The 27,743-nt window shown below is 42.1% G+C and overlaps 1 protein-coding gene across 6 annotated transcripts in view; it reads right to left on the bottom strand.

Annotated features, from left to right (window-relative positions):
• The window catches only part of TTLL5 (tubulin tyrosine ligase like 5), a 129,533-nt gene that overhangs the window by 19,629 nt on the left and 82,161 nt on the right, over positions 1-27,743 (bottom strand). For 3 of the 6 annotated variants that reach the window (XM_085301773.1, XM_085301772.1, XM_085301774.1), the window contains one exon: positions 6,910-7,087. The exons of 1 other annotated variant lie outside the window; for it this stretch is intronic. In XM_085301773.1, coding sequence (XP_085157899.1) covers positions 6,910-7,087 — 178 coding nt within the window. Of the gene's footprint in view, positions 1-6,909; positions 7,088-15,425; positions 15,450-20,179; positions 20,201-27,743 lie in introns of those variants that run through there. 2 more of the 6 variants (XM_085301777.1, XM_085301776.1) reach the window with 2 other exon arrangements.

Raw genomic sequence — 27,743 nt, 5'->3', positions numbered from 1 at the left:
AATAACTACTGATATAAATGCCGTCCGGAATAAAGCAGGGAAAAAGACCCAAAACAGCCAAACTAAACTAAACAAAACTTGGTTTAGTCTGCTGCGCCTTAGAGCTTGACACGTCATGGGGTTACGATAAGCCTCCCAAGTCACTGCCCCCTTCTTATTCACAGGTCACACTTCACTGGGCCTTGTCTCATATTATGTATACTATTTCTTTTAAATTCTTTTTCTTGTTAATAAAATCACTATGATCTTGGAGTCTGCAAAGCATGCAGTCTTGGTCCCTTCCCTCGACACAYGTGGGCAAGAGGTCTGTCACCCCGAAAAATGGCAAACAGGGACTCCTGTAACAAAGTCCAATCAGCAAAAGCTGGGCTGAGACCTTCCTAAAGAAAGGTCATAGATGTTTTTCTTGGGGATAATGGACTTCCAAAAAGGCCTTTGTCTCCACGCTGTACTGAGATCCTGGCTGCCTTCCAGGCAAGGATGGGGAGACTGGAAGCTGACACGGACCATGGCTTCTGGATTCAGCTACAAAGCATACTGCCCTGCTGTGAACTCCAGGGGGACAGGACAGGAAACCAGGAGAAGCTACTGTGCAAATAAAAAGGGCAGCTGGGGAGAACAGAGCCTGACCACACAAAGGAAGGGTTGGGAAGAGATTTCAGGACGTCCAAGAAAGCCCTCGTCACTCAGGACCCTGAAGGTCCAGGATCTAGGGAGAGCAGAAGCCTAGAGAAACCCTGACAGAGGCAGTTTTGGAGCAGTTAGTGCCCTACAACTACTAGTACTGCAAGYAAATAACTCGGAAATAATCTTGCCTGGCAGACTGAACTCAATGCTGCAGAGATGCGCTTCCCTGACAAGTTCTTAGAGGTACAAATCTGAAAAATACTTAGAACACTATAGGATTTTTTAAGCTAAAAATCATGTAAAATATCAGTGAGTTAGTTCTCTTGCATAATTCTCCTTGGAGGTAGGAACATTTGGAGAAGGACAACATTAACCCTGTTTTGCAGGTAGAGAATCTTAGGCACTGACAGAGAAAGTGATCTTCCCCAAGCCAGAGACTGAAGCAATACAAAAACATAGGTTAAGAACTTAAAGAAGATCTTGACTCCCCATGTTCACCCTTAGCTCACACTTCTATTGCATCCACATCTACACATGAACACCACAAAGTGCTTTCTATACAAAACCAGTCATTATCAATTAGAAGCTCTCAACACATACAGCTTGTCATTAATGACAGTGCACATCTAAAAGTATTAGCAACCAGTTTTGGACTGCTCATGATTAAAAGCAGGAAGGTACTACAAGTTTGAAGAAAAGCAGATATATTAGTGATCCTCAAAAACAGAAAGAATGTTCCTGGCACTTACGATCCCTGTATCTAACACCCATCCCTAGTACAGTAACGGAACAAATGTTGCAAGCAAAAATACGCTCACTCTGTGACCAGAGGAGCTAATGAAGCTCATTTCCTGTAAATCTGTCTTGGGGCTGAATCTTACAGTATCTAATATAAAGCATGTCCCAAATTATGCTTCCTTCATGGGTTTGGGGCATTCTTGTGTGGATTTTCTGCTGTCTAACTAGGGGTGGCCTCATACTGCAGCCTTTGCCTTAGTGGGAACAGTAGCTGAGTCTCCTTCCCATATCCATAGCTCTTTATTTTCACGATTTTGTTTTTTTTTTAAAAAAAGCTTTGAGATTTCTATCCCATAGTTATCCAGTTTAAATTGGGTAACCAAGTTTGAAGATGATGAGACACACAGCAGCGTATGGGAACTAACAGGCAGACACAGACAACGCGCAAACGTGTGCAGCCTGACCGCGCAGGTCCGTGCAGCTAGGCAGCCAGTTCCAAAGCACTAACACAGGAGRCTGAGATGTTCATAAGCAATAAATAGTGTTGAGAATTTAATTAAAAAAAAAGTTAGTAGAACAATAGCATTTTGGGTGACATTACAAAAATACAGATAATCWAAAGGTTTGGAAAACCTTTGGAGTCATATCAATTGTTTGGTGCAGATTCCTTCAAATACTCATCAATWAATTCAGTTAAATCAGTGTGGATGCAACAATCATTTGCATTAACTGCCACAGTGTTAGACTGTAGGAAGAAGATCATCTTGAGGTCACCAACACATTAAAAAAGGGAGAGTAAATTCCAGACTGTCCTGGAGCAGGTCGTCTTTAGTAAATTCTTCAAAACAGGGACTAAAATATACTAAAATAAATTGACTCAGTGCTCGTTCCTTTGTCTCGCTTTTGGTATGTGGTTTATCTTTTTAAACTGGGAGCTCTCGGAGGCAAGGATTGGGTCATGTCATTATACTGGAAGGATACTTACCACATCTGGGCGTTACCATAAGTCTAATAATAGTGACGGAATCAGAAACATGGGGACAAAGCTTCAGCTGGTATAAATCAGCACAGACTACTGCTTTCAGAACAGTTGTTCTACTTTACTTAGACTGAGRCTTTGACTCATCAGGATCACAAGATTCAAATAGGAAAAATGGCAGTTAGCACATCTAGAGGGAAAACAATCTGAGGGAGAAGGCTGCAAAACAAGAATGAGACACTGAAGGGTAAGAGAAGCTGCAAATGTGACAGCAGTCCAATATACAATAGCCCAGAAAACAGTTAATGATGTTTAAGGCTACATTCAAAGAGGCCCTGTGTCCACAGGCAGGAATAACACAGTTCTAGGAATATTAGGCAGGAACTACTAGGAACYCAGTGTTCCTAGTCAGATCTGAATAAACTGCAGGGAATTCAGGWAAGATCCATACAAGTGAAAAGGAAAAAAAAAGTTTGCTGAATTTCACAAAATGAAATATTCAGTTCAGAGAACATACCATTTTCAAATGACTAAGAGAGAAGAATTATTTAGAATGAATTTAACCCAGTGTTTTGTAGCATAAAATCTATATAAACTTCTGATTGCAAATATGATCACAAGTGACCACACAACTCATTAACCAGATTTAGGTCTTGCTTAACATGATCTTTTTGATATAAGTAGGACKGACGGGGATCATTCCACTATACGACTGAACTGTTCTTGTTTGAATTTAGTTTATTCCCCATGTGAAATGTTTGGCATAAAACTCAAAACCCAGCAGGTGCTGGGCTAAGCAGACTGAACATGGCCACACAGAGTAGGAAGAACCTCCCTAACAGCTAATGGCATCTTTCCAGTACAGGAAACAATTAAAGAACAAACAACGATGGTATATTAACTGCCTTGCCAACTGCAGCAGTGATACTAACATCTAGGTCATAAAGGAAGTCTCCTTTAAACATTAAAAATACTGCTATAAACCTATTTTTCATGYCTTTTGGTTTGATTTTGTAATCCTTGTTCCTTGATTCTGTTGATAACAGATTTAAGCCTCTTGATTCCACTTTCAAACTCTACCCCTCTCTATTTTAYCTCTTTTCTCAGGCCTTGTGCTATATTTGTTCCTTGGTCCTATCACTGTACAAAGCAGATCCAGGGAATGAAATACCTGTTCTGACACCGAAGATCCATTTCCACCAGACTACACCGCATGAACTGACATCCACAAAAAGTAAAGTGTTGGTTATTATTCTCCTTCCTCCACCTACATAGTATCTTTTGCTCTGTAAATCGTGAAATGCTTGGAGGARGAATCATCATTCGTAAGTGTCTGCAAAGTGCTCAACCAAGAGTGGGCACTACCACAAATGAATACACAGTAAGCCCTCATGGTCACATACCTCCCCTGCATAGTAGGGGGAGTATTCCTRTTACACAAATACTTGGCTAGGAACTTCTACCTATGTTTTCCAACACATCCAGCTCATCTCCAGCCTATCTAATTGGCTAACATACAGGCAGAAGCATTTGCCTTTGCTATTAATAATGGTACTTCTGTTATTTGTTCACATGCTATCCATATACAGACAACCAGTCCAGCTGTCACAAAGAAAAGGAAAGACAGCCATCTAATCCCATTGTATGGTCACGCCATGATATCTTGATAAATGCCTCTCAGCTACTGACAACTGACTAGTCTGCCTTCCAAGCCATAACAAGAACTTGGACAAACATACGAAATATATGGCTTGGAGATACGCTGCGTGCATTCCCAAAAGCAGAGATATTGTGACACTCTTTCAAGTGATAGATATTCCCCTTTTGGGGATATATTTCTTTGGTTTATGGAAGTAAGCTTTCACAATTACAAAGCATTTCATACAGTGGGTCAGTGTTAATCAGACAAACTGACCACACAGCAGGGAGGTCATTTTCTGACATTCATCCAATAACTTTGACAGGAGCCAAGACCAAAACTGCAGCTTCCCAAGCTCCAGAGCACTGCTCTGGCCAAACAGCCCTTTAATTCTGGTTAAGGTCATTTGGGAAAAATCCAGRATCCACTAAAAACGGTGAATACAAGTCCACAGAGCCCACACTGAAGTCAAACCCTTGTTCTCTTCTTATCATTCCTTCTCCTCAAAGCCAGGCCGTAATGACAGTATAGAATCTCCAAACTGTCCTCCTAGACTGTCTTCCCTTTGCAGGGCTTTAAGTKTTAGGAGAAAGAGAGGTAATTTCCAGACAGATACAGAAATTTTTGGGGCCTTGTGCAATACACTTTCTTAGAACAGAGTAACAACTGTTGACTGTGTCCTGATCAGCCTGTTAGTGCTATGATGTGCAAAATGTAATCCTTTTCACTGTGATGAGGGCTTCATATATAAGACCCAATTGAAGCTAAACTCTGAGTGCTCCCAGTTACATGCATCTTACTTCCAGGATATTAGTATGCTTTCCCCCATTTCTGGCATCCATGCCAAGCTGCTGGTGAAAAGACAGCAGGAAAAAAACACGATGCTGTATTAGAAAAGATCATGACAGTTAGCAATCTACAGAAGACAAGAAAGGGAAGGGAAGGTATGAGAAAAGGAAGATAGCAAAGGAGATGCAYGGAGAAGGACTAAATTTGAGATTCTCAAGTTCTGCAGAGCATAGAATAAGAAACTCGCCTTCTCTTAGCTTCTCCTTTATTTCCAGCTGATAATCTGATGAAAGAAACTAGAAATACTTTCAATACTTTTCTAAGAAAATTTTATAAAATGAGTGGTCAGTGCCACTGGCACAAGGATGCTCTGTAACAGAAATGGAGATGAGCTAGGAAAACAGAAGGTGGGATGGGGACTTGAATGTAACAGACAAGACAACAAAGCGGGAGCAGATCTCAATACAAGGAACAAAAGGGAGAGGCAATGGGAGATAGGTGGCTTAGGTGACACTGCCCAGGAAATGTGGTAAYGCCCTGCAGGTAGGAGAAATTAAACTGATAGTGGGGGAGAAAGGAGAAGGAAAAGAGGACGGATGGTGGCCAGCAGGAAAAGTTGTCATGGAAGCCACAAAACAGACAGTATGCAAGCAGCAGCAAGGAGAAGGCAGCTCCTGTGAAGGTTAGTCAAGGGGCTGAAGTGTGAAAGGCTCGCTAGCAGAAGGAAGCAATCAGTGAGCAAACCAGAGAGGGAACTGGGGATTGAAGAGCGAAGATGAGCGTAATGCATGACAAGGAGGGGCAACAGAGGATCAATGCAATTGTGAATGGAAAGGGAGGGCCAGTCRGCTCCAAAGTCTGGTGGGAGAGGAAATGTCCAAGAGACGGTCATTTTATTAAGATGTGGTTTTCACTACAAARTTCGACAGCATCCATGTTCAGTAAAACTTCTTTAAACTTTTCTTCATTAGTGGCAACTTCAGAGCAGCCTGAGCCCTACAGCATGGCAATGGCCTCAATACTGTAACTCTGACCTGCTTGGCTCAGAGGGAGAARGGGAGGGAGAGTGGGAAGGGGGATGTTGAGGGGGTGAGTGGAGTTTTAACAAAGAATCACTTTAACAGAAACTCCTGAGTAATGGCTCTGCCCTAGGCCAAGAATAACATCAGCTCAATGTCAGCAATTAGAAGAGGACTCAGTCAGGCTCCATGGCAGCTCCAGCCTCCTCACAGGCACAGTCTAGCTCATAGCCCTCTCCTGAGCTCATAAGCAGCCTCTACTGCCCACCCAGACCCACTAGGATAGAGATGAAAGGAAGACCTCCTGCTCCTGCTCAGAGGGGCAGCAAACAGACTGGAGGTGGGGGAACTTGGGGAAGGAAACCACATGGCTGAGTGAGGGCTTTGAGAAAGGCAGTGTGAGGAGGAAAGGTGGAAGTGCCTCTCCCTCAACACTCTTTTAAAAAAAGAATGGGGGCAATTTGACTATAAGTTGTTCTCACGGACCTTGACTAGTGACTCATCTGCTTCATAGGAGGGAAAGTGGGTGTTCAGACCTCTACGAGTTAGTTTTGCTTTTAATTTTATTGGAGTCTAGCCCTGCCAAACTGCCAAGCAATTAGGTCCTTGCTAGTGGAGATCAGTCTCTTCTGAGCAGAGATTTATTCATCTGAAGACCTCCCTTTAACAGGGAAGGCATTACCTGTTTAGCATTACTTGTTTGTCTCAGGTAATGCCTCAAGTTGGGTCACACTCAAACTCAAGTAAAAGCAGGATCATGCCATCCAGTGACAGGATTAGCTGATACAGAACAGGGAAGAACAGGAAGACAGTCATAAGGATGTCTGAGGCACTATAAAGGGATGCACCAGTATCAGCCCCAAATTGGTGCAGTAAGCAAGCAGCAGCACACCAGTAGGCAAATAGAAGAGGATGCTGACACAGTGAAAGAGGCCAATGGGAAACACAGAATCAAAACACTATCAAAATCATTTCATGTAAYATTAGTTCTGTTGTCATAACCCACTGGAAGAGCTCCTTCCTCCACAAAAGCTGTGCCACGTACGCTGGCTCTGAGTTGGTCCTGTACATCTAAGACTCAGCACTGTTACTTCCCAGACAGCATTTTTCTTAGTTACCTGGTGCCGAATTTGACTTTGCTCCAACAGCTGTTGAGACTGAAGTTTCTGCTGCTGGAGTTGCCGCACAGCAAAATGGAGCTGATAGTTGGGATGTGCCAGCTGACTCCCTGTCATCTTGTTGTAAACACTGTTCTCCAACTCCCCTTCCCAGGAAAAATGATCACTCTCCGGAGCCCTGAGAAAAGAAGAGCCATCACATCTCCATCATTCTGCATACACAGACTCTGGCTTACAGGGCACCACTGCTTCCCAAATACATCTTACTACCTACCCAGGTTAAGAATTTGTATTAAGTGGTCTCTGCCAAACACAACACCTGCCATAGGTGCCATGTGCCACCTATGGCCTTGCTAAAGAACCTCTTGAATTCCAGACTGGGACTGTATTACCAGCCATAACCTCATACTTGAGGGAGAACAAAGGAAGAGAAAGGACAAGGAAAACTCAAGACTGAAGCATGTCAACAGCCGATTAACTCTGAAGARAGGCAAAATTGCAGTAGAAGAAGAGCTAAAAATTCCCATCCTTAGGGAGACAGGTATTTGTTTGGGTTCATAGAAATTTTATTAATACACTAACACAAGCCTTATATCAAGCATATACATGCTGCAGTGAGGSTGGAATAAAAGACAGACATGTAGTGTAACACCCACAGGGGGGACAAAGGGCTGGTAGGGTAAGGTTTGCAATTAGGGCAAATATTGGCTCCATACAGATACAGTTCAAAAGATCTGAGGGGACTGAACGTGGATTCATTTCTTYCATCATCTGAGTAATCTAATCCCATTTCAGACTAGCAAAAGCCTCCCACAAAGAGGCAGGAGTTCTTACAACACAGGCTTATACGGTGGTAGTTCAGCTGTGGCCTGCAACGTGATAAGTAGTACCAACAGGAGCTCACTGGCTTGCTTTGAAGTTTGTAAGCCTAGGCCAGAAGGCAGCGACAGCACACATCCACACAGGGCCTAGGGGCTTTGCAGAGAGCAGGTGGCAGACTGACAGGGCCACGAGGTGGCCTGAAGCGGCTACAATGGCCCAGCAACCCACACATCCTATACTCACAAGACAGGATGCCATATGGCCCACTGAATCCTGACACTCTGGCTRATAAAAACTTCAAGCCTCAGCACGTGGGCTTCCCAAGTCCTTTCTGAGATCTGTCATGATTCTCTCAGCTGCTCTTTCCAGGTATTTCCTTTGGGTTCCTCCTGCAGACTTTCCTTGTATTTCCTGTGCATGTTTTAACTGCCTAGCATGTGAAAGACACATTGTGCTTCTGTTTTATGCCACRATGCAGAGTGCAGGTCATGTTTTTAGCAAGGGACTTACTCTACTCTCCTCACTTCATGATCCTATCACAACTTACATCCTGGATACTTTGAAGGCGTCATGGCTTCCCCTGTGTGTTACTGCCTCCCCTGTACTCTTCACTATCACAGCAACTCCTTAAAACGTTCTAAAGGATGTTTGAAACAAGACCGGAAAACTCTCCCCCAGTGATGGCTGAATGCGTCCCTTTCAAAGAAAACTGAGGACAAGGACTCTGAACACCAAAGGGTCCCTTTCCTCCTCAGGTTCTCAGTAACAGAGGAATAAAACAGCCCATCAGAAAAGGAGTTCAAYGACCAACACCTCCACCTCCCTTCCTTGGGGACTCCTGCTTGGAGCACCACTACCACTTTATTGCCTACGAGGCAATAGTCATTTCTAGACTTCTCTGTGCAAGTGATGCCATCCATACTTCCACCGTACCCCTGTGCAAAGCTGGATAAATGACTTGCTCTCTGCTCCCTTCTGCTACCTCAGCAAGATTTTTATTGTTTCAGTTCTTTCCCTTTCACCACTGCTTGGAAAACTGTGTAACGTTGCAGGCAGTACTCAGGCCTGAAACCCAAGTTATATAGGTCTGAATCTGGCTACATTTTAACATCTCCTCTGTTTTCCAAGGTTCCTCAGTTCCCCCTCTCAAAATGCCTACAGTTTCTCTCCTCCTTTCTAAAACTCCTTCAGGTGCTCTTTTTCCTCTTGATTCTATCTAAAGATTCTATCTCAGGTATTTTCCCCTTTCTCTTTCCCTCTCCATCCTCAAACAAAATGAACATGGGAACCTCTACAGTGGTTACATTCATGATGTGCGTATTCTTTTAAGCTTCCCCACAGTAGTGGGGTCAAGGCTCTCTACTGTTGTGGCTTTACTTGCAATTGCTGAGCTCTGCAATGGTATCACAAGGATGTGTGTGTGTTGCTGGCCTTCCAGCACTGTCCCTTACTGGGCACAGAATGCCACAAAAGGCATAACTTAGAAGAAGGACACAACAAGGCACAAGGAATCTTCAAAATGATCCCCAGCTGTCTCTCTCCAGTCCCACCAGCTCACCACATGGGTTATGATCAAGTTGCTGTCATTCTGACCCTACCTCCATCCCAAGGGTAGTAGCTGCCCCCTCCATTGCACAGATACTGATTCCATCATCCATCCAGATGTTAAAGCTCCCTAGACTTCTTTGCCAATGTGTGAAGCAGCTGCAGTCTCTGTAATCCTCCCAGTAAAGTCAGGTCGTGCTGACAGCTGAAAAGCGTACAGGACTGTGCTGGACTGCGATGCACCCTTTGGGAGACAGCTGGGGGGTCACGGCAGACCAGTATTTGAAACAAACATTATTTGAAAGTGTTTGACAGTATTTGAAACAAACAAACATCAACTGCAGCAGATATGAAGCTGAAGAGGAGCATTCAGGAGCTCTGTTAGTGTCACCTTAGCACTCAGTAAATAGCCTGATTAATTCCTCATCAATACCACTAATGGATCATTATCTTCAATACTTCCATCTTGAACTAAACAACATTTTACTTGCTCATTTTCCATGAAATAACGTTTTCACACCAGCAATTTCTCAGTTGAGAAAGATTTGATAAGGTCGTTCAAAATGTCCTTTAAGAAACTAAGCCAACATAAGCCAAAGGGAATACTTTCTCATGGACTTAATAAGTAGTTAAAAGATGAGGAATAGAATAAATGCACAGTTTTCACAATGGAAGGAGATGACCAGTGGGGTCTCACATAGATCTGTGCTATGGTCTCTGCTGTTTAAACTATTTAAAAGTGATTTGGAAAAAGAGAATGAACTTATTCAAGTTTTTGCTGATACCCAACTATGGAGAAGAGTAAAAACGAAAGTCACTATGAAGAAATGCAAAAAACCCTCACAGTACTGAATGATTAGACATTAAATTGGCACATTACATTCTATTTTAACAACTACAAAGTCATGTACGCAGAGAAACTCAATCCCTGGTCTTACACAGCAATGAGTTTTGAACTAGTTATTTCCCTTCAGGAAAGAGAACTTATAGCTATAGCTGTAAYAGATTTTTCTATGATGTTTCAGTAAACATCAGTAAAACAATCAAAAAGCAAAGCAAGTGTTAGGAATTATTAGGAAAGGAATATGGAAAAAAATGAGAATGCTATTATGCTACCATATAAATTCAAATCACATCCATCTCATAGTTCTACTCCATGTGCCCCCTTGCATCTCAAAAAGARTACAGWAAGACTAGAAAAAGTACAAAGAAATGCTGCACTGATGATCAAAGGTATGGAATAGCTTATATACTGAGGAATGATCAAATAAATAAGGACTCTTCAGCTTGGAAAAGAGAMAACTGAAAGAGAGGATGAAAAATATCTATAAAATCATGAACTTCAGGGAAAGGGAGAACAGGGAACTGTCACTCAAGATACAAGAAGTAGACAAAACCAGATGAAATCACCAGGTGGGCAGGTTAAAGCAAACGAAATGAGGTACTTTTTCTCCTAACATACAATTAAACTGTGGATACCTTATTACCATGGGGAGCTAAGGATGCCAAAAATTTACAGGGGTTCAAAACTGATTAGACAAACTCATGGAAACAACAGCCACTAACACTATTCACGTACAAAGATATCACCTCTCAGCCAGAACATCACTGAGCTACAGATTGCTGAGTATTAGGGAAATATCAYCATCCCACAACATTATCTAATACTCTTCTCTCAGCATCTTCTATTGGCTACTGTCTGAGCAGGACATTGAACCAAACAGACCTCGGGCTGACCTAATGCAACCAGTACTGTTTATGCATCAGGGACCTGGAACTAAACTTGTCTCAGATCTGAGACAGAAGCTAGAGAAGAGTCAAGCAGTCTTTAGGGCATTCAGTGAAGTTACAAGATTAATTCTAGAAACTAACACTTGTTCTAACTCCAATGCACAAACTCTATCCTTTGATCCAAAAGAATGCTTGGGAAGCTCAAGATTGAGCGATCCGTTCTAAAACTTGAAAATCAAAGTGAAATGGAGGAGATGAAACTGATGCAAATGAAAACTCCACCAAAGTTGGTCCTGCTTATAGCCAAACTGGCTGTGTGTCATGGAGATGACACAGTGACTATAGTCTATAGAAGGGTGAGAGCCACTAACTGAATGGCAAAACTTTAGGATCATTTCCTTGATTCTCATTTCTTTTGCTTTGAGATAGTCAGCAAAGGATTTACTATTAGAGAAATACAAAAATTAGAGACTGATGGCCCAAGTTTTTTAAGAATACATTGAAAGTGCTACCTTGATTCAGCGTTTGTTTACTTCAATGGGCTCTCAAATGCTTGCCTTTGATTTCTAACCTGCTTTAACTTACTTTTTCTGATTTAACTAATGTATGACCTCTAGCACAAAATAAGATATTTAGGACAAAATATCACCCAGTTAAATTTGGTTTAAACTATCTAGGAAAACACTCTGGAAACAATGTTATTAAATCTTCAGAAAGGACTAATTTTTTTAAAAAAATGGCTAATATTTTCTCCCAGTGTAGACAGTCTTGTATGCAATTTCCTGCAGTTCTAGCWCTTATGCTCCTTCTCTGCATGTGAGGCAGCAGCACAACAGCACCTTTTTTTCTAGTTAACGCATTTAAAACACTGTGGCTTGCCTGAGTATATTTTATTCTTAGGACCTGCAAAATCTTTCAGGTTTGAATATGCTTCTGTTAGCTTTCATAGGTTTTGCTTCCACATAGATGGAAAGCAATATAATTTCATTACACATGGATTTAACTCCTTACACTATAAGCATTAAATCCTTGACAACAGAAAACTTATATATTTGCAAGCCATAGAATCACTTTCCTAGGGAGATGTTTCATCCACAGTTTCGCAGTCACCATGTAGCATGCTGCTAAGCAGCTGATGTTACATCTAAGGCAAAGCTTGCCCAGGTACAAAAGAACTGGGCTTAGGGTCTGACACTTGATACATTGCTGCCAGCTACATGCTCCAGCTATCAGTATAATTACTATGCTCAGAAGGATATTTCATGGTGCAACTCCTATTCTCAGCCTCTAACTGTTAACTGATTTATCAAAGCATGACAGCATGTTTGGGGTCTTCCTGAAGCTAGCTTTTCTGCTGAAGGAATTTTACAATAAACTCAGTACTATAAAGAAGGCTGGAAAAAGGTTGTAAAGGGATAACAGTTGCTTAATAGATGCTAGAACTTACATGGTAGAAAGACTATATAAACTGGGGAAAAAGCTTTGTCACCGTTTTAGACAAAGTCAAAAATCACCCGAAATGCCCTATGCCCCCAGTGGAAATGAGTGCTCATCAGAATAAGTACTCACAGACCTGCTTCTTTTCAATGAAGTATCATTGCTTGAATGCTACTGATTGCTTGTACATTTATTTGCTCACATGGACAGACCACAGATACAGGCRCGGATGCATACATACACATGCACACACAAAACAAATTCCTGCCAGTGCCACCAGAAGAGACAGGGTTTCATTCTGTCAGCCAGGCTAGTTGTGAGCAATCTTCTCACAGCTCCGGGTTGTTCAGGATTATTTATGGGTTGCTTAGTTTAGAGACCTGGCCAGGATTCAGGTCTTTAGTATGTGCAGGAAATCTCAGCCTTGGCATTAAGGCCCATCCTTTGTAAGCAAGATTCCATCCTTCCAGCAGCTCTTAGGGCTACTCAGTACTTCTGGCAGGAAACCCACTGTGTTCCTTTCTTTGAACTGTAATTTTCATAAAGCCTGGGCCAGAATTCCCCCTTCCTCTTCACTGACAGCCTAAGAGTTCTCTGCTGCAAGTTTTTTTTTTTGCATCACAGAAGGTACAGGTTTGCCTCCAAGAGCAATTCCAGCAGATCTCCATGCTTTTATTATCCCAACCCAGCCTAAAAGTGCTACAACACCACAGACCAATCTTCATGTTCTCTGCTTCTGAATTCCCTTTCATGCTTTGGCTCTCCAAGAGGACCTCCTATCCAATTCATTAGCTCTCCTCTGATGTAAGCAGCCCTTATGCAGTCAACCCTCTACACGTGTGCTAGGAGCTAATATTAGTGGTCTGTTCACTGACTACAGAATAAAAGGCTGTAGGCAATCCAGCCTCTGTATGTAAAAGATGTGGCAATGAGCTCCTATGAAAAAGGAGAGAGCTGGTCTTCTGTGCCCACTTCAGATGGATTCGAAGGGACGACTCAAGACTGCAGCTGTAGAGAATGGCTGAATGCCATCCTCTGAGAAACCCGTAGTTACTTAGAACCTTCTGATGCACAGCAAGYCCCTGCTGAAACTGGTAAGCCTGCACTTCTCCTAGCACCCACCATTCCAAAGCAGCTCAYTCAAAGCATCTGACAAAGCAGATGCTTTGAAGCTACAACACAGCCATCTCTGGGATGAGGTATAGAGGACAACAAAGACAACAACAGAGGACAAGGCAAATAAAAATCTTTACCCAACTGAAAATACCTAGAAATAATCAGGGAGGAGCATAATGCAGGAATAAAAGGGATTCAGAATATAATTTCTCAATCCACATTTTGGATTTAAATTGGGTCTAAAATGGCCAATGTTCTCAAAAACAATTAACGATTTTTAAATACCACAAATACTACGTATAGGGCTTTCATTTATTCTTTGACTGAAGCCTTCTTCCAATGGCACAAGTGGGCACTTGTTTGACACTGACTCCCATGGGCCAGGCAACAACAGCAATTCATGAAGCCTGCTGCTGTTCCCCATGTATCACCTACCAAGTGCGAACTTATGAAACATTTTGAAAAGTGCCTACATCCCACTGAACAGCAATGCAAACTAGGATCAAATTACTTAAGAAAATGGAGCTTAGGCATTCTTGAAAAATATTCTTCTATGTTTAACCCTGCTTAGTTTGTGAGAACTGATAGGATCACAGTGAGAGAAAGTATGGCTGGAGGTCTAGCAAACTGAAAAAAAAAATATCCTTTCAGATGCAGAAACAAACTGACAATGAAAGCATTTTATAACCTTTCCCGTAAAGACTAGAGTTAAAGAGGAACAAGGGCCATTGCTGGCAACAAGGGAGCCAAAAGCATTTAGAAACCAGCGATCCCACCTTGCTGTGGAATGCAAGACAGTCTCAGGCCCACAGGGCATTCAGGTGATATGACAAGTCCAGGAAGCTTTCAGAATAAAGCTTTCGTGGGCACCGGATGCTAGAAAGTAGTTGGCATTAGAACTAATGATTCTGTGGAGTGTGGCAGCTCCCAGCATCCTGCTGACTTGTGTTCAGGCACTCAGAAAAACACAGAACATTTTCTTTGGCACACTTCATGCTGCTTCCATCCCTAACAATAGGCCCTAGATTCGGGCTGGCTATAGCGAAATGATAAACATAGTGGGATGCAACCCAGGACGCTGGGGGCCTGGCTAGAGTGCAGGACTGTCAGGCCTCTCACAGCGCCACTTGCCTCAAGGCCTTTCTTTGTCTTTTCTCCCTCTTTTTCTCTCCTCAGCTTCAAAAGCAATAAGTTAAAGCTTGAAAAATAGAGCAACAGATCCTTGAGAATGGTTTCCTCCTGGCCTCTGCTGTTATCAGGAATGTCTAAGAAAGAGTGACTTTGGTGCAGTTTAGTCAGCAAGAGCCTGTATTTTAGCATGGTCTGCAGATCTTACTGCCGCAATATGCAAGTCCCTAAAGCACTCAACAGCAGCTACGCTACAAAGGTAAGGAAAGTTAGCTTTCCAAAAACCAGGGAAGAACAAAGCACTTTTAATATTCCTAAATGAGGTGTGCCTGGGACTTTGGAGATCTTCCGAAGCTCAGGGAGCTGTCCAGAACTCTCAACACCGCAGGTACATAAAGACAGTAAAGAGGCAGGAAGCAGCTGGCCTACATAAAACTAGGATGCCATCACCTGGCTTGCAATCTGCTTTCAAGCTCTGCAAGAGAAGCCAAGGAAAAGCTTTTAAAGTTAATGAGCAGTTTGTCGAGGCTGCGTTGGCACAGCAAACGTGTGGGACTGCATTTTGGGTTCAAATCCAGTTCAAAGCGACAAATACAATCTCCCATGGTGAAGGTGTTGCAGAGGTGTAGGAGAGTTTCTGTTGCAGATCATCAATCAAACTTTCCCCTCTTAGTGATGACGCACAGCTGCAGGCCACTTGCAACAGTTTGAGTCTCAGTTCTTCAGCTTCCCACTATCCCAGTGGTTCAAGCTACTTTTACCTATACAACAGGTAAGAGAACAGTCAGCATCTTTGTGCCATTAGACAGCAGGAGATGTACAAGGCCCACGTGAAAAGCCTTGGGACTGAGTTGCATGTTGGTTTAGGGAAAGAACATGAAAGGATCYGCAGCTTTAACTACAACTGCCAGACACAGATCCATTCACAGGTTAACTGAAATAGCTACCAGAGGCACCATTCAAGCATCCCAGGACATTTTAATGTGCTTAATTAGTAGCAAATGTCAGGAGTCCCTCTCTGCTATTCTCACAATTCCCCCTTTCAACTGAAAGACTTGATGTTGTTACAAGAATTTTATTCAAAAATAAAGACGTGAGCAAAAGCATCCAAATCATCTCCTCATGGTGCAGGATAAGCACATGTTCTAGTGGTCAGAGCAGTCCATGCATTGCCAGCTGCACAACTCCAGACGCAGGTACATGTTCAGTACCCAGAATTTTCCCTGAAACTCCCAACTAAATCTATTTTTCCTTCATTTTAACTGCCTGACCTTCCCTCTATTTTGAATCCAAACCTCCAGAGATCCTGAAGGGATCTCTGTCCCTTCAGAGCCTGGCCAACCTCAGTACACTTAACTACCCTCATTTTTTTCCTTAACTCAGTCCCTTTAGACCTTTGACTACATATTCCTTTTCTCTGAATTTTCTCCAATTTATGAATATGGAGGGCTAGGAGTATGCCCAAAACTGAACACGTTATTCCAGATGTGGATGTACAATAGCTATATAGGGAGAGCCTATTGCTGCCTTGCTTATCTACTTTATTCTACAAGTGCTTCTTTCTTTTATTTTTTTTTCTGGTATATGCTGTTATCTAATTTATTTCTTTCTCCCTGGCTTCTGTAAGCTATTCCTGCTTCTTTACCTGCCATCAAATACCTGGGTTTTGGAGCAAAAAGTGATTTTCTTACAACAACAGCAATATAGTCCCTATTCACTGCTATAGATCAGGAATTAAGTGCATTTCAGGTCCTGGGTCTCCATATCGAGGCAGAGCCATGAGTACAGCAGATTAGAAATGAGGCATCTCAAGACAGTGCAGTAGAGGACCAGTAGGCTGAGATTAGGTTTCCCCTACAGTGCTCCATAATCTGCCTAAACTATTCCTGGACTTAGCTGGCATTATCAATCCCTTACTTTTAGGAGCATTAAGCCTGGCAGCCTTTGTAAATGAAATGAAATATTTACTCTTTAGTGGAGCCAATTTTTGTTGGGCCCCTAGTAGCATCCTTGGCTCCATGCCACTTACAAAATACTGTCAGCCTCTCTGATCTGGGAAATACTTGGCAGGTAAACTACATTGGTTTATTCTTCTTCTTACACAGGGCAGCTTTGAAATTCACTTGTACAAAGACTAAATCAAGAAGAAAGCTAACAGCCAGCTGGCTAGAAAGTTCAATGCCTCCATCCTATTGCTGCTCATCAAGTCACTGGAGAAGCAGTGAAGGCAGCTGAACTTATCTCCTCCATGTGAACCACATTAACAAGATCACACAGCCTTTCCACCCCCAATTAGTGCAAACACAGGGGTGAGCTATACTGAATGGGACGTGGTTCAGGGCTCTGCAAAAACATTTTAATGATTAGACATACATATGATAAGATTAATACAGATGAAAAAGAAGCCTGTTATCATTCCTTTTCTCTTAATGAAGCTTTGGGGAAGATTACCTACTTAAATCTGTCACGTATTTGCCTGAACTGCCCCCTCCCACCCCCACCACCTTGCCAATTTTAATGCATTAAATAGATGTGAAGCTCAGACAGAACAGACTTGCTCTGCATGAAGCCACCTCACTGTACTGCCTAGTTTTGCTTTGATTAGGGTAAGTCATGTCAGGCTTAGATAACGTGCTAGCTAAGCCTCACCTTAAATTTGATCACTTCTTCTAGTCCAGGTAGAGTCTCTCAGGTGAATGTACACACTCCACAGAATTTGAAGTACCAGGAACCTAGGCGCAAYGTTGCACCCTTATGGAGATGGGAAAGCTCTTCTTTACTATATAGGATTCACTGTAAAATCTTGTGATGGATCAAGCAGATCAACACAAAATGTGCCTTGTATTCAGTTCCTTCTAATTTTGCCCCTATCAGTGTAGATACGTCTATTGAAAATTGAACTGGAAAAGGCTGGTGAGCTCTATCTATTCACTGCCATACATTTATTAGTACTTTATCTAAGTAGAGTTCGTATTTTAGAGGTGGAGAGGAGCAGTATCACATGAAGATGAAAGTATAGGTGAGGCCTCACCTACAGTACTGTGTCCAGTTCTGGGCTCCCCAGTCCAAGAGAGACATGGAGCTACCAGAGAGAGTCCAGCGYAGGGCTACGAAGATGATCAGAGGGCTGGAGCACCTGCCCTRKGAGGAACGGCTGCRAGAGCTGGGGAAGAGAAGACTGAGGGGGGATCTKAYCAATGTGTACAAGTACCTGAAGGGAGGGTGTCAAGGGGACGAGGAYAAACTCTTTTCAGTTGCCCTGTGTGACAGGACAACAGGCAARGGGCAGAAACTGAAGCACAGGAAGTTCTGCCTGACCGTGAGGGGGAATTTCTCCCCTGTGAGAGTGACGGAGCACTGGAGCAGGTTGCCCAGAGAGGTTGTGGAGTCTCTTTCGCTGGAGATATTCAAAGCCTGCCTGGATGCAACCCTGTCTGACATGCTGTAGGTGATCCTGCTGAGCAGGGAGGTTGGACTAGATGGTCTCCAGAGGTCCYTTCCAACCTTACTGATTCTATGATTCTATARCAAACAGACATCACTATCTGTTTAGAATATACTTTTGATTGGGCTTGTAATAAAAGCCACTGATCTGCCACCTTCCTGGAAATTCACACTCCTTACCTTTCTCCAGAGAGGTAGGGGTTAAGCCAGGACCAGTAAGTTAGCCCTGCACCCTGTAATGCTGCCTTTGAAAAGCCGCTCACACAGTTTACAGGGAGAGAGTGAGAGTGCAGCTGCTGTCCCAGCCAACATTTGGTTCCTATTACAGTGAATAAATCTCCCCCTCCCCCTTTTCTTTTCTTTTTTCCCTTTTAATATAAAAAGTCCACCAAACACATTTTTTTCTCCTTAATATTTTCCATTAAGTTTCCTCCTGTGCAGGCCTTCCCAGAACGCTGTGCTCCTAACTATATGTGCTAAAGCAGCAATGGCAAGATCCCACTGAATAAAAGAATGGGGAATTAAGGGAGCAGCTCAGGGCCCTTTTTCAAATCTCAAGAGGCTAGTGAAAAGTTACATTTGGGCTAAATTGGTGAAATCTACAGCACTTGAAAAGAATAAAAAAGCAAACAAAAATCAGGCTGTTGACTTTGGTAGGGTTAGGATTCATGAGATCAGGGGAGTACTCAAAGCCTTCTGCTCCTCCTAAAAGCAGAAATACCCTGCAGAGCCAAATGYCTTTGCCACTATCAAGCCTCCCAAAAGACTCAGGACAAGACAGCATTACACCACAGGGTTTTAAGAGGCTTTAAGGACTCCTCCCTGCTTGTGCTGCCCAGGATTCCACCTGAGGTCCAAATGACTTTTTGGTTGTGCCATACGACAGTGAACTAGAGATGCTACATGCTTCTAATTTGGGGTGTTTTGTTGTCTAAATATTAAATATTAAGTACTCAGACAAATCTCTAAAGAACATGACAAGTCTCTAAACCACAGTGAAGTTCATGAAAGCAATCAACTTTGTTTGACATCTTGCACACCTATCATCTTGTTACACAGTACATGGAGACTCTGCATGTCTAAAAGACACTCTGCTGAGTGTCTTTTGGAGAAGACTTGACAAATTTGACAGCGTAGATGGTCTGTTTATGAGGACAAAGCATGCTAAAGTGTACAGTTCCCTGACATCATGCCTATAAAGTCTGAGGCCAAGAATCATAGCCAGATAATAGAACTTCACAAAAGAAGCAACACGTCTACATTTATAATCTGAAAACCTAAAGGGAAGGCCCAGAAGCTGTTCTGTGCTTCAAGAGCAAAGATGTGCAAATTCATCTAATCAAGGCTTGTGGAATATCTCATCTGAGAGCTAGTTTAAGTTGGGCAACAGTGATATTAGAAAAGCACTCTGGTGAAAGAGTTGAAATAGTAGTATGTCACTAACAAGATGCAACTCTGGTACCATTCAGTAACACAGCTAAAGCTGTACAATATCTAGCTGCTGATCGGAGTGAAATAAGAGAAAAATATAAAACAAGAAGTCAAGGTCATTGTCCTTGCTGTAAAGTTGTGTGCTATTTCTCCCTCCATCACTGGCCACTCCTTTCCTTAGGGCTAATGGAAGATATTTTGCTCAAAGTGGTCATTTCAACCAAGGCAGCACAAACTCTAAGCAATGCTCTTTTCCAGCTAAATCTGACAGAACTTTTCCTAGTCTGTAGCGTTTCTTCTAAGAATTCCTCAGAGACATCCTATTTGCAGAAAGCTACTTTTCAGGGGAAAAAAAATCTGCCCTATGAAAACACAGGATTATTAAAAAAAAAAATGTAGTTCAGTACTAGTTAAGATTCGGCCCAAAAAAYACCTTCAGAACTGAATAGTAGGCTCAATTTTGAGTTGCATATTTTCAATTTTTAATACTAAAAGAAAAAATGTTTTAGAAAAACCCATAGCCAAGACTGGAATAAAGGACCCACCTCCTTCCTGAAACTTTCCATGCACCTGTCTCCCTCTGTTGCCAGCGGCACCAGGAACTGATGATGACATACCAGGATTGGACTATAATGGACTGAAGGAAAGAATGGAAAGATTTTTATTTTTACAAAGCCTCACCTGAAAAAAGCAAGTTCTTCAAATACTGCCTGGTAAGAATCTCCCTATTTTCTGGTACTTTGTCGTCCAAGTCTTAATACCACAGAATTGTGCTCCCTTGCCAGAAGAGTACTCCAGTTTATGACAATTTTGGCTTTCTTGCTGCTCCTTTGTTTTAAGCTATGCAGAGAACAGTCCCCACTCCACTCCTCATGTTCCACAAATTCCAGTGTCCTACTGGCACCCATCTACCTTTTCATCTGCAGAAGAGAATAGAGCTCAACCTATMGCATTTTCAATAAGCCAACGTTTCAATAAAAAAAGCCATGGAGGGAGCATATGGAAGCTAATATTAATGGAAGTAAACTGCATTACCACATCTCCTTTGTGGCAAAGAATTGTTAAGAGAGTAAAGAAGTACCCAGCTGCCAACCTCCAGCTGCTACAGCAGTGAATCGCTGCTGATCCCACTTTCACAGAGACTTTATGTGAGGCCTTGGACGAGCCTTGCATTTCTCCACGCCTCATGCCTCTGTGTCCTATGGGAAACATGATCTGGCCCCTCTAGTTCCAGCAAGGAGTTCTGGGGTTTCACGGCCATAAATCTCTGCCTACTGTCYGTGCTGTTACAGCCACATAAGATTAAAATTTTAATTATTTTGGGAGGGGCTGTAATGCAGAAGAGAGGASGGCAAGCAGTACTTAGCAAGGCAAGGGAAACCAGAATGAACTAAGCTAATTGCTTTAATAGGCCAAAGCATGTGTAAGGTGCTTCACTGACATGTGGCATGAGGCACTATGACCCAAAAAGTGCAATGTAATAGGGATGTTGCTAATGCCCACACTCTTGGTTTAATTACTTTCCTCTTATTTCCTTCTCTCCATCCTGGCATCCATAAAGAAGAATGCAACACATGAAGGCCGGGGGCAGAAGTGCTGCATAGGGCTGAGGCAACATACCTGGCAGCTGCTAAAACAAAACTTCAAAGTCTCTGCTCCCTTTGAAAACCCATCAGGCAAAAACCCCTCCTCCCCTTCAGCTTCTTTAGGAGCTGGTACACTTAACCACTTCAGCATGTTTGGCAATTCTACAGCCACTTCCAAAGCAGGAGGCAGAGCAGAAAATTGTGGGAGAACCCCTAGTCACTCAGTTATCTCGCTCTTTCCTCAACAAGCAGCAATGTGCACACTGACCAAGCAGGCCAGCTGATCAGACACAGTCAATACAGGATTTGTCATTACTTCTTTGAAACTACAGAAAAGGCCCAGGCTTACCTCAGTAAACTGGGTCAACAATACCATCCCTCAGGAAACTGCTAAATCTGATGACAAAGTCTTGTCATTGGAGGAAGGTGCATAAAATTTATCTTCAGGTAAGTACTTTATATAGTACAAAGTGCTGGCACACTCTAAAAGACAGTTCCCAGGCTTGTCTAGGATTCGTTGAAAGATGCCCCTCTGTCAGATCCGGTCTGCAAAAGATGCTCAAGTTGCACAACATGTACTTGTATCACCTAGAGCTCAAAGTCTCTTATGCGAGATTTTTGCCTCAACATACAGCTGCAGGCCAGGAGGTGGAGCCTGTTAAGCACTGGCACTTAGAAAAAAGGTTTTAGTTTGGCTCCCTTTGAATAAGCAAACACATTTGTGATGTTTCCTCCTCTAATGCAGGCAGAAGGATCTGTGACACAGTTGTGTCAGCTCAGTTGGTCAACCCAGGCCCATACTATTATACCTATTTTTTTCCCTCGGGGTTTGAGAATGACAGGGATCTAAAGACTGTGCTGTTCTCTTGGGSATGCAACTTCTTGCTTCCATAATGACTGGTTTCTGATAGGCATTCCATTTGCTTGTTTTTCTGGACTGTATTTGAGTGAATATTTCTAATGACTGTGGAAACCAAATGCCAAGAGCAGGTATCTTTAGAGGAAGTACAATAGCTTTCATAGGAATTTGTGGTTAAATACGAAAAAAATTATGCAATCCCATATTCCAATCCAACCCAATCCCTTTTTCTACAGCCAAAAGTGAATTATTTCCTACAGCATACAGGGAAAATTGTCTAATTAGTCAGAAGCTCCCAGACTCAGAAACACAGATGGGAATCATGGAATCAGTACCTCAGGAATTTCATCAAGTGATTGCATATAATGCTAAGCATGAGTACATCAAAGTTGCAGCTGCAGACGCTAAGCCCTTATAAGGGCAGATTAAAATATCCCAGCTGTTTAGTGAACAGCATCCTTTCAAGAGATCCTGCCTAGCACAGATAAGGCACAGCAGAAGAGGACAGTAACAACGGTGTCGAGTGACTGAACAAGATCTCTCCTCCGTTATACACCACTTCTTTGCACTGATGCTTTTCATGATGTTTAAGCAAATGTGCTAAACRCAGTAGACTTTTCTCACAAAGGCCATAACCAGTGCTTTACTGCAGGCTCATTTTCTATGAAAAGACAAATAAGAGTACAAACACATCAGGTCCAGATGGCTCGACCTGAACACCGTAACATTTGCTAAGGGGCTAATGTTGGTGTTATATATCATGCTTATGGCTCCCTAGAGACTACTCAGAGTTGAAGACAGAAAGCAAACTCTCACTTGCATAAAGATGAATAATGGACATCAGAAAAAGACAAAGTAATTCATAAGGGAAGGTGTTACCTAGTTTTGCTACCTAGCAATATACACCATAAAACTGGTTCCTTAACACCAGATTAAGATTTGGATGAACAAAATGCAAACAACGATTAATTTTGATTTTGTAGCTACAAGTGSAAAAATTCACAGTTTATGAAGTTACATGACATCAGGAATTCAGATAACTTCAGAGACATGCAAACAACAACAACAACAAAAAGCAATATAGTTCTCCAACAGAAATACTCCTCAATACACAGGCCTAAGGAAACCTATTCTCACATATTCAGGTTCTGCAATTCCCTAAAGGTCATTATATGTATAGAAAGAATTTGTTCTGTTCAAAAAGTATCAGTAAAGAAACTTCTGTAGTACTTGAATCATATTCTGTCCAACATGCTTCCTAACAATCTAGAAATCTTTGCATAACTTTATTTTTCTTTACACAGCTTGTAGAGCATACTTTTCACATCTAAATCATTCAGGTTAGCATCAGTGGCAGAAAAATGGAATTTCACAAGCAAGTGAGCAGATTGATTTTGGTATTGTTTTTGAAAGTCAGTAGTTATGCAAAAACAGAATCCTGAACAGAAGGACAAATATTTAAAGTGACTCAAAACTGCTAAGACTACTGGACTGAAATTTCTTGAACTACACCAAAACAATACAATTATTAAAACTAGACTTTCAAAATTATTTTACTTATTAAAATTTTTAAATTTAAGTGTATATTTATGAAAAATAACGATTTGTGAACATTAATAGACAGCAGAGGAAAAAAGTTATTGTTCCTAGGGAGTATTAATGCAACTCATTCCACTTTAAATCACAGTTCCTTCTTGATGGCTTTCCATTTTGAAGAAAAATTAGTAAGTTTTCAATATTCAAAAACAAACTTTATGAAAGCCAGATGTTCCAAAGAATCTTAATGGGCAGCCTTTCATCGAAATTGTTCATAATGCGTAAGCTCTAACTTTCTTGATTTTTGTAAGAAATTTTGAAAATTGAAGCCTACATATCATAAGGAATCAAAATCTGACCTGCTTATAGAATACCTTGAAAGATACTATACACTGTTCTTTATTACAAAGAGATTCGTTTATCAGTGTACCTCACCTTAGAAGCAGCAAAATCTCCACAGAGAGAACACTTCTAGTGCTGTCTCTGAGAATTCAAGAGGTCATGTTTACCATATATATATATATCATTTTTTCTGATAATTTTTTCACAATGAATGAGACTGTGTTCTTTTTGCTATATTGATTGCTTGTTGGAAAAGCCTTTAACTGCCAATCAAATTATCATCTGTCAAAAGGTATTTATGGAGAAGCCAAAATCTTCAGCCATGGAACAGTATGAACGAAATAACATTCCTAATAATATTCAGAAGGTCAGGTTAGGTAGCCATGTTGTTTTTTTATGGCATTGGGCACTGATGAATAAGTATCTTTCTAGGGTTTTTGACTTCTAATACTTTCATAACTAATTCTCAATTTCAAGTGAGAATTTCACTGAAGATTGCTTACAGTATAGTGACTTCTACTTCCCTGGACTATTTCCGAAAAGATCTGAAACTGTGGTGTTAGAAGTTGGAAGTAACTTGTTAGAAAGCGTTCTGTTCAACGTATTCCTGATCTCAATTCCACTAGCAAGCACTTTGGATATAAGATTAAGATGATTCCTTGACAGGAAGGGCAGTAGAAGACCCCTACTGAGCCAGATACAATCTGAAATTCAAGCAAAGAAGCCATGCAACACCATGGATACCAGCAGCTGAAACATAAACTGTGTCTTTAGTAAGGCTCTCTCACTTCGAAATTCCTTCTACTGAAGGTTACTGTCTCAGGGTCAGTTTTCAGCAGACCTGGAGCAGCCAGGTTGCCTTGGCTTCTCCACGTCTGCTTTGCTGAGGACAGTGACTGGATGAGAAGTGTTAACAGAAGTTCAGTGAACGCAACCAGACAGTGTCTGGAAACTGTGTACCTTTTACACACCATCCAGCTTCTTTTTAAAGGATATCCAGCTTTCAACTATTGTTAGAGTATGAACCCCTAGAAAAATCTGCTCCTGAYACAGGACTTTGCATACACCAATATTCTATATAACCCTTACTTTATCCTGGTGTTACAGAGCCTACCTTTCACAATTCACTTAGGATCTTTGTAATCAGCACTGGCCAATCCTCTAACCAGCTTTCCTGAGCTGCTGAAATGCTTTTGTGCTGTTACCCAAATCCTCTTACCCAGAGCGCTTGGTCAAACTCACTGACTGACAGTATCCAGTGTTGGACAAAGACTAAGAAAGTACTACTAATTACCAATGTTACTCATTATTATAATTCATACTACTCCCTTACAAAAAAAAAAAAAAAAATAAAAAAGCTACTTTCTGGAGTGGAGTACTCTTTGCCCCATCTTCTTCAGATTACACAATATAGGTACGTTTCAAAAACCTATGAGCTAGTAAACAGGGTCTCCAAGCAAAGTTGTCACTGCATGCAAAGGGAAACTGAAATACTTCCTGACTTTTTAATGCTTTTCTTCTCTCCCCTTTTTTCAAAKGAGTTTTTTGTTAAATGCTGGAGCCCTGTGTGCCTCTCAAACAGCTGCTGATTGATACCTGCAGCCCAGGGAAGCCCTGGAGAATAACAGCCTGTCACGGAGCCAACAACACACAATTCTCAAACTCCTGTGTCAGCTSCAAACTCCCCAGTCTGAAAAGTGGGGAAATTAGGTGACAAAKCAGGATCCTCATAGAAAAGGCAGACTAACACTGCCAAGGATAGGAAAGGAGTTTCTACATGTTTTTTTGAGAGGATTCCTGTTTATATCACAGGATTAAACACCAAACAGAGCAACACAAGCCAACCATGACCTTGGGCTGGAAGGAAAATGTGAATGAGCACTGGAGGTGGAAACGTCACTGTACAAGAGAAGGTAGCCCAAAACCAGAGCCTAGCAAGAAAAAGGAARCCCCCTTGGCTAACAGATCTCAAGATCCCTTTTGCTACCTCCTGCTCTGGCACACTTGGTCACTAAAATCCTTCACTCACCTGAGCTTGACTCCAGGTCCTTTGGCTGCTGACTGCAGAGAACYGTCCAGGCACCCCCCCGTATGTGGGCTGCCTTCTAGAAGGCCTCTCCACACAGACCTCAGGCTGCTAACATCTCCTGACACCTGACAGGCTTACCTGTATAGCAAGCTAATCCTCACTCAACTGCCCTTTCGCAACTGTAAAACACCAATATTTCCAACACAGCGGTACACAACCTTTGTTTTCACCAGTAACCAAACTTCCTTTCTAACACTAAGACATCTATTCCTTCCCTCCAGGCAACTCCATCTGAAGGGAAAAGACACAGGGCAGACTTGAAAAGCTCCAAAATATTTACGACGAGTTCAGGTTCAGGACAGCCCTGGAGAGCCTGATGCAAATGAAGGAAAGGTTGCTAACCTGCCTTGTCCCTCACAAGCCTGGCTTACGGAGGAGCTTTCCATTTTCACAAAAGCAGCTTTCTGTTGTGTGTCCGGTRGGGAGGATACAGAACACGCAACTCTGAGATCTGAAGTGCTTCACTGTGGCCCACAGGAATAGCACAGTTCAAAGATGGGCCCGTTCAATCCCTCTGTTCTTAGGCCAGATGGACCTGCCCTAAGCTCAAAGCCAGAAAGGACGCTCTTCTGGGAAGCTTCCCAGTGCCCTTCTCAGTTGCACAACAGTGAACTAATTCCAACAACTATGGCATGGTAGTATGGCTTTCACTCCTATTGCACTACCTGCAACGCTAAGCAATGGACAAAACTTGAGGTCCCTGTGTAAGGAAGAGCCAGAGATGGATAAAAATATTGCTAAAAAAATAAAAATAAAAAGGAAAAGGGAGAAACCAGACATTCGTGGGATTCCCTGACAGCTCCGTGCAGAAGGAAGGGCTGGGCTGGAAAAAACAGGGCCCCAGGTTCCTGCCAAGCTGTCTGAGGCCCGTCCTTTCCAAATAGCTCAAAGAAACAGCCAAGGCTCCCGTGTAACCCTTTCAGAGCTCCTCTAGAGAGAAAGGCTGCTCTGCATACTAACCCACAGAGCACTAGCCTGCTGGGCTCCCCTCATTGCTAGAGATCAGGGAGTAGCAGAGCTGACGTCCCCCAGGAGCGCTACTGCAGAGCTGATGTCCCCCAGGAGTGCTACTGAAGTGAGAGCTATGGAGACATTAACCCTCCAAACACCACTGCAGAAAGCAAGTACTTTAATGCTGATTGGGAGGTTTAAATAAATGTAGAGAAAAAGGAGATCTGCTGGTCACTTTGCAATATGAAATATTCAGAACCTACACAGGATATTCCAGAGATCAAAGATCAGAGATGGCTGGGTGGGAGGTTATGAGTCAACTAGTGCAAGACACTAGAAGATTGCAACTTGCTCTATATTGAATTAGATTCTTATTAGAACAGAAAACAGCATGTGACTTCAGTCACAGCCAGCAAAATCCAGTGCTGGCAGCTGAAAGCCAGAAAAGAGAGTTCACTGGCGAGAAAGAAGTGAAAGAGGAATTATATCGGCATGGACTGCCCATACATTTTGCTGARTTTTACATTAACTGTAATAACCAATAGAAAATATCTGCTTATCAATGAAAACCTTGGTATTTAGCATGGCCAGAAACCAGCAAGGTATCAGGATACGAAAGTTGTGAGTTAAAAAATAAAGAATGATAGTGTCATATATATAAAATCAATGCCTTACTCCTACTTGGACTACTGTTTTCATTTCTTGTCATCTCTATAAAGACAGCCAGAGAATTTTTATAAGACTGGGAAGATTTCCGTATAGAACTTGAAAAGAATGGGACTCTTTAGCTTAGGAGAGGCAAATAAGAAAGGAGATG

The sequence above is a fragment of the Rhea americana genome, unplaced genomic scaffold (genome assembly GCF_003343005.1).
Source record: "Rhea americana isolate MKP2758 unplaced genomic scaffold, rheAme1 scaffold_18, whole genome shotgun sequence".
In the NCBI taxonomy this organism is placed as follows: Eukaryota; Metazoa; Chordata; class Aves; order Rheiformes; family Rheidae; genus Rhea; species Rhea americana.
The sequence above is the reverse complement of the archived record's forward strand: the minus strand, read 5'-3'. Positions and strand labels throughout refer to the sequence as shown.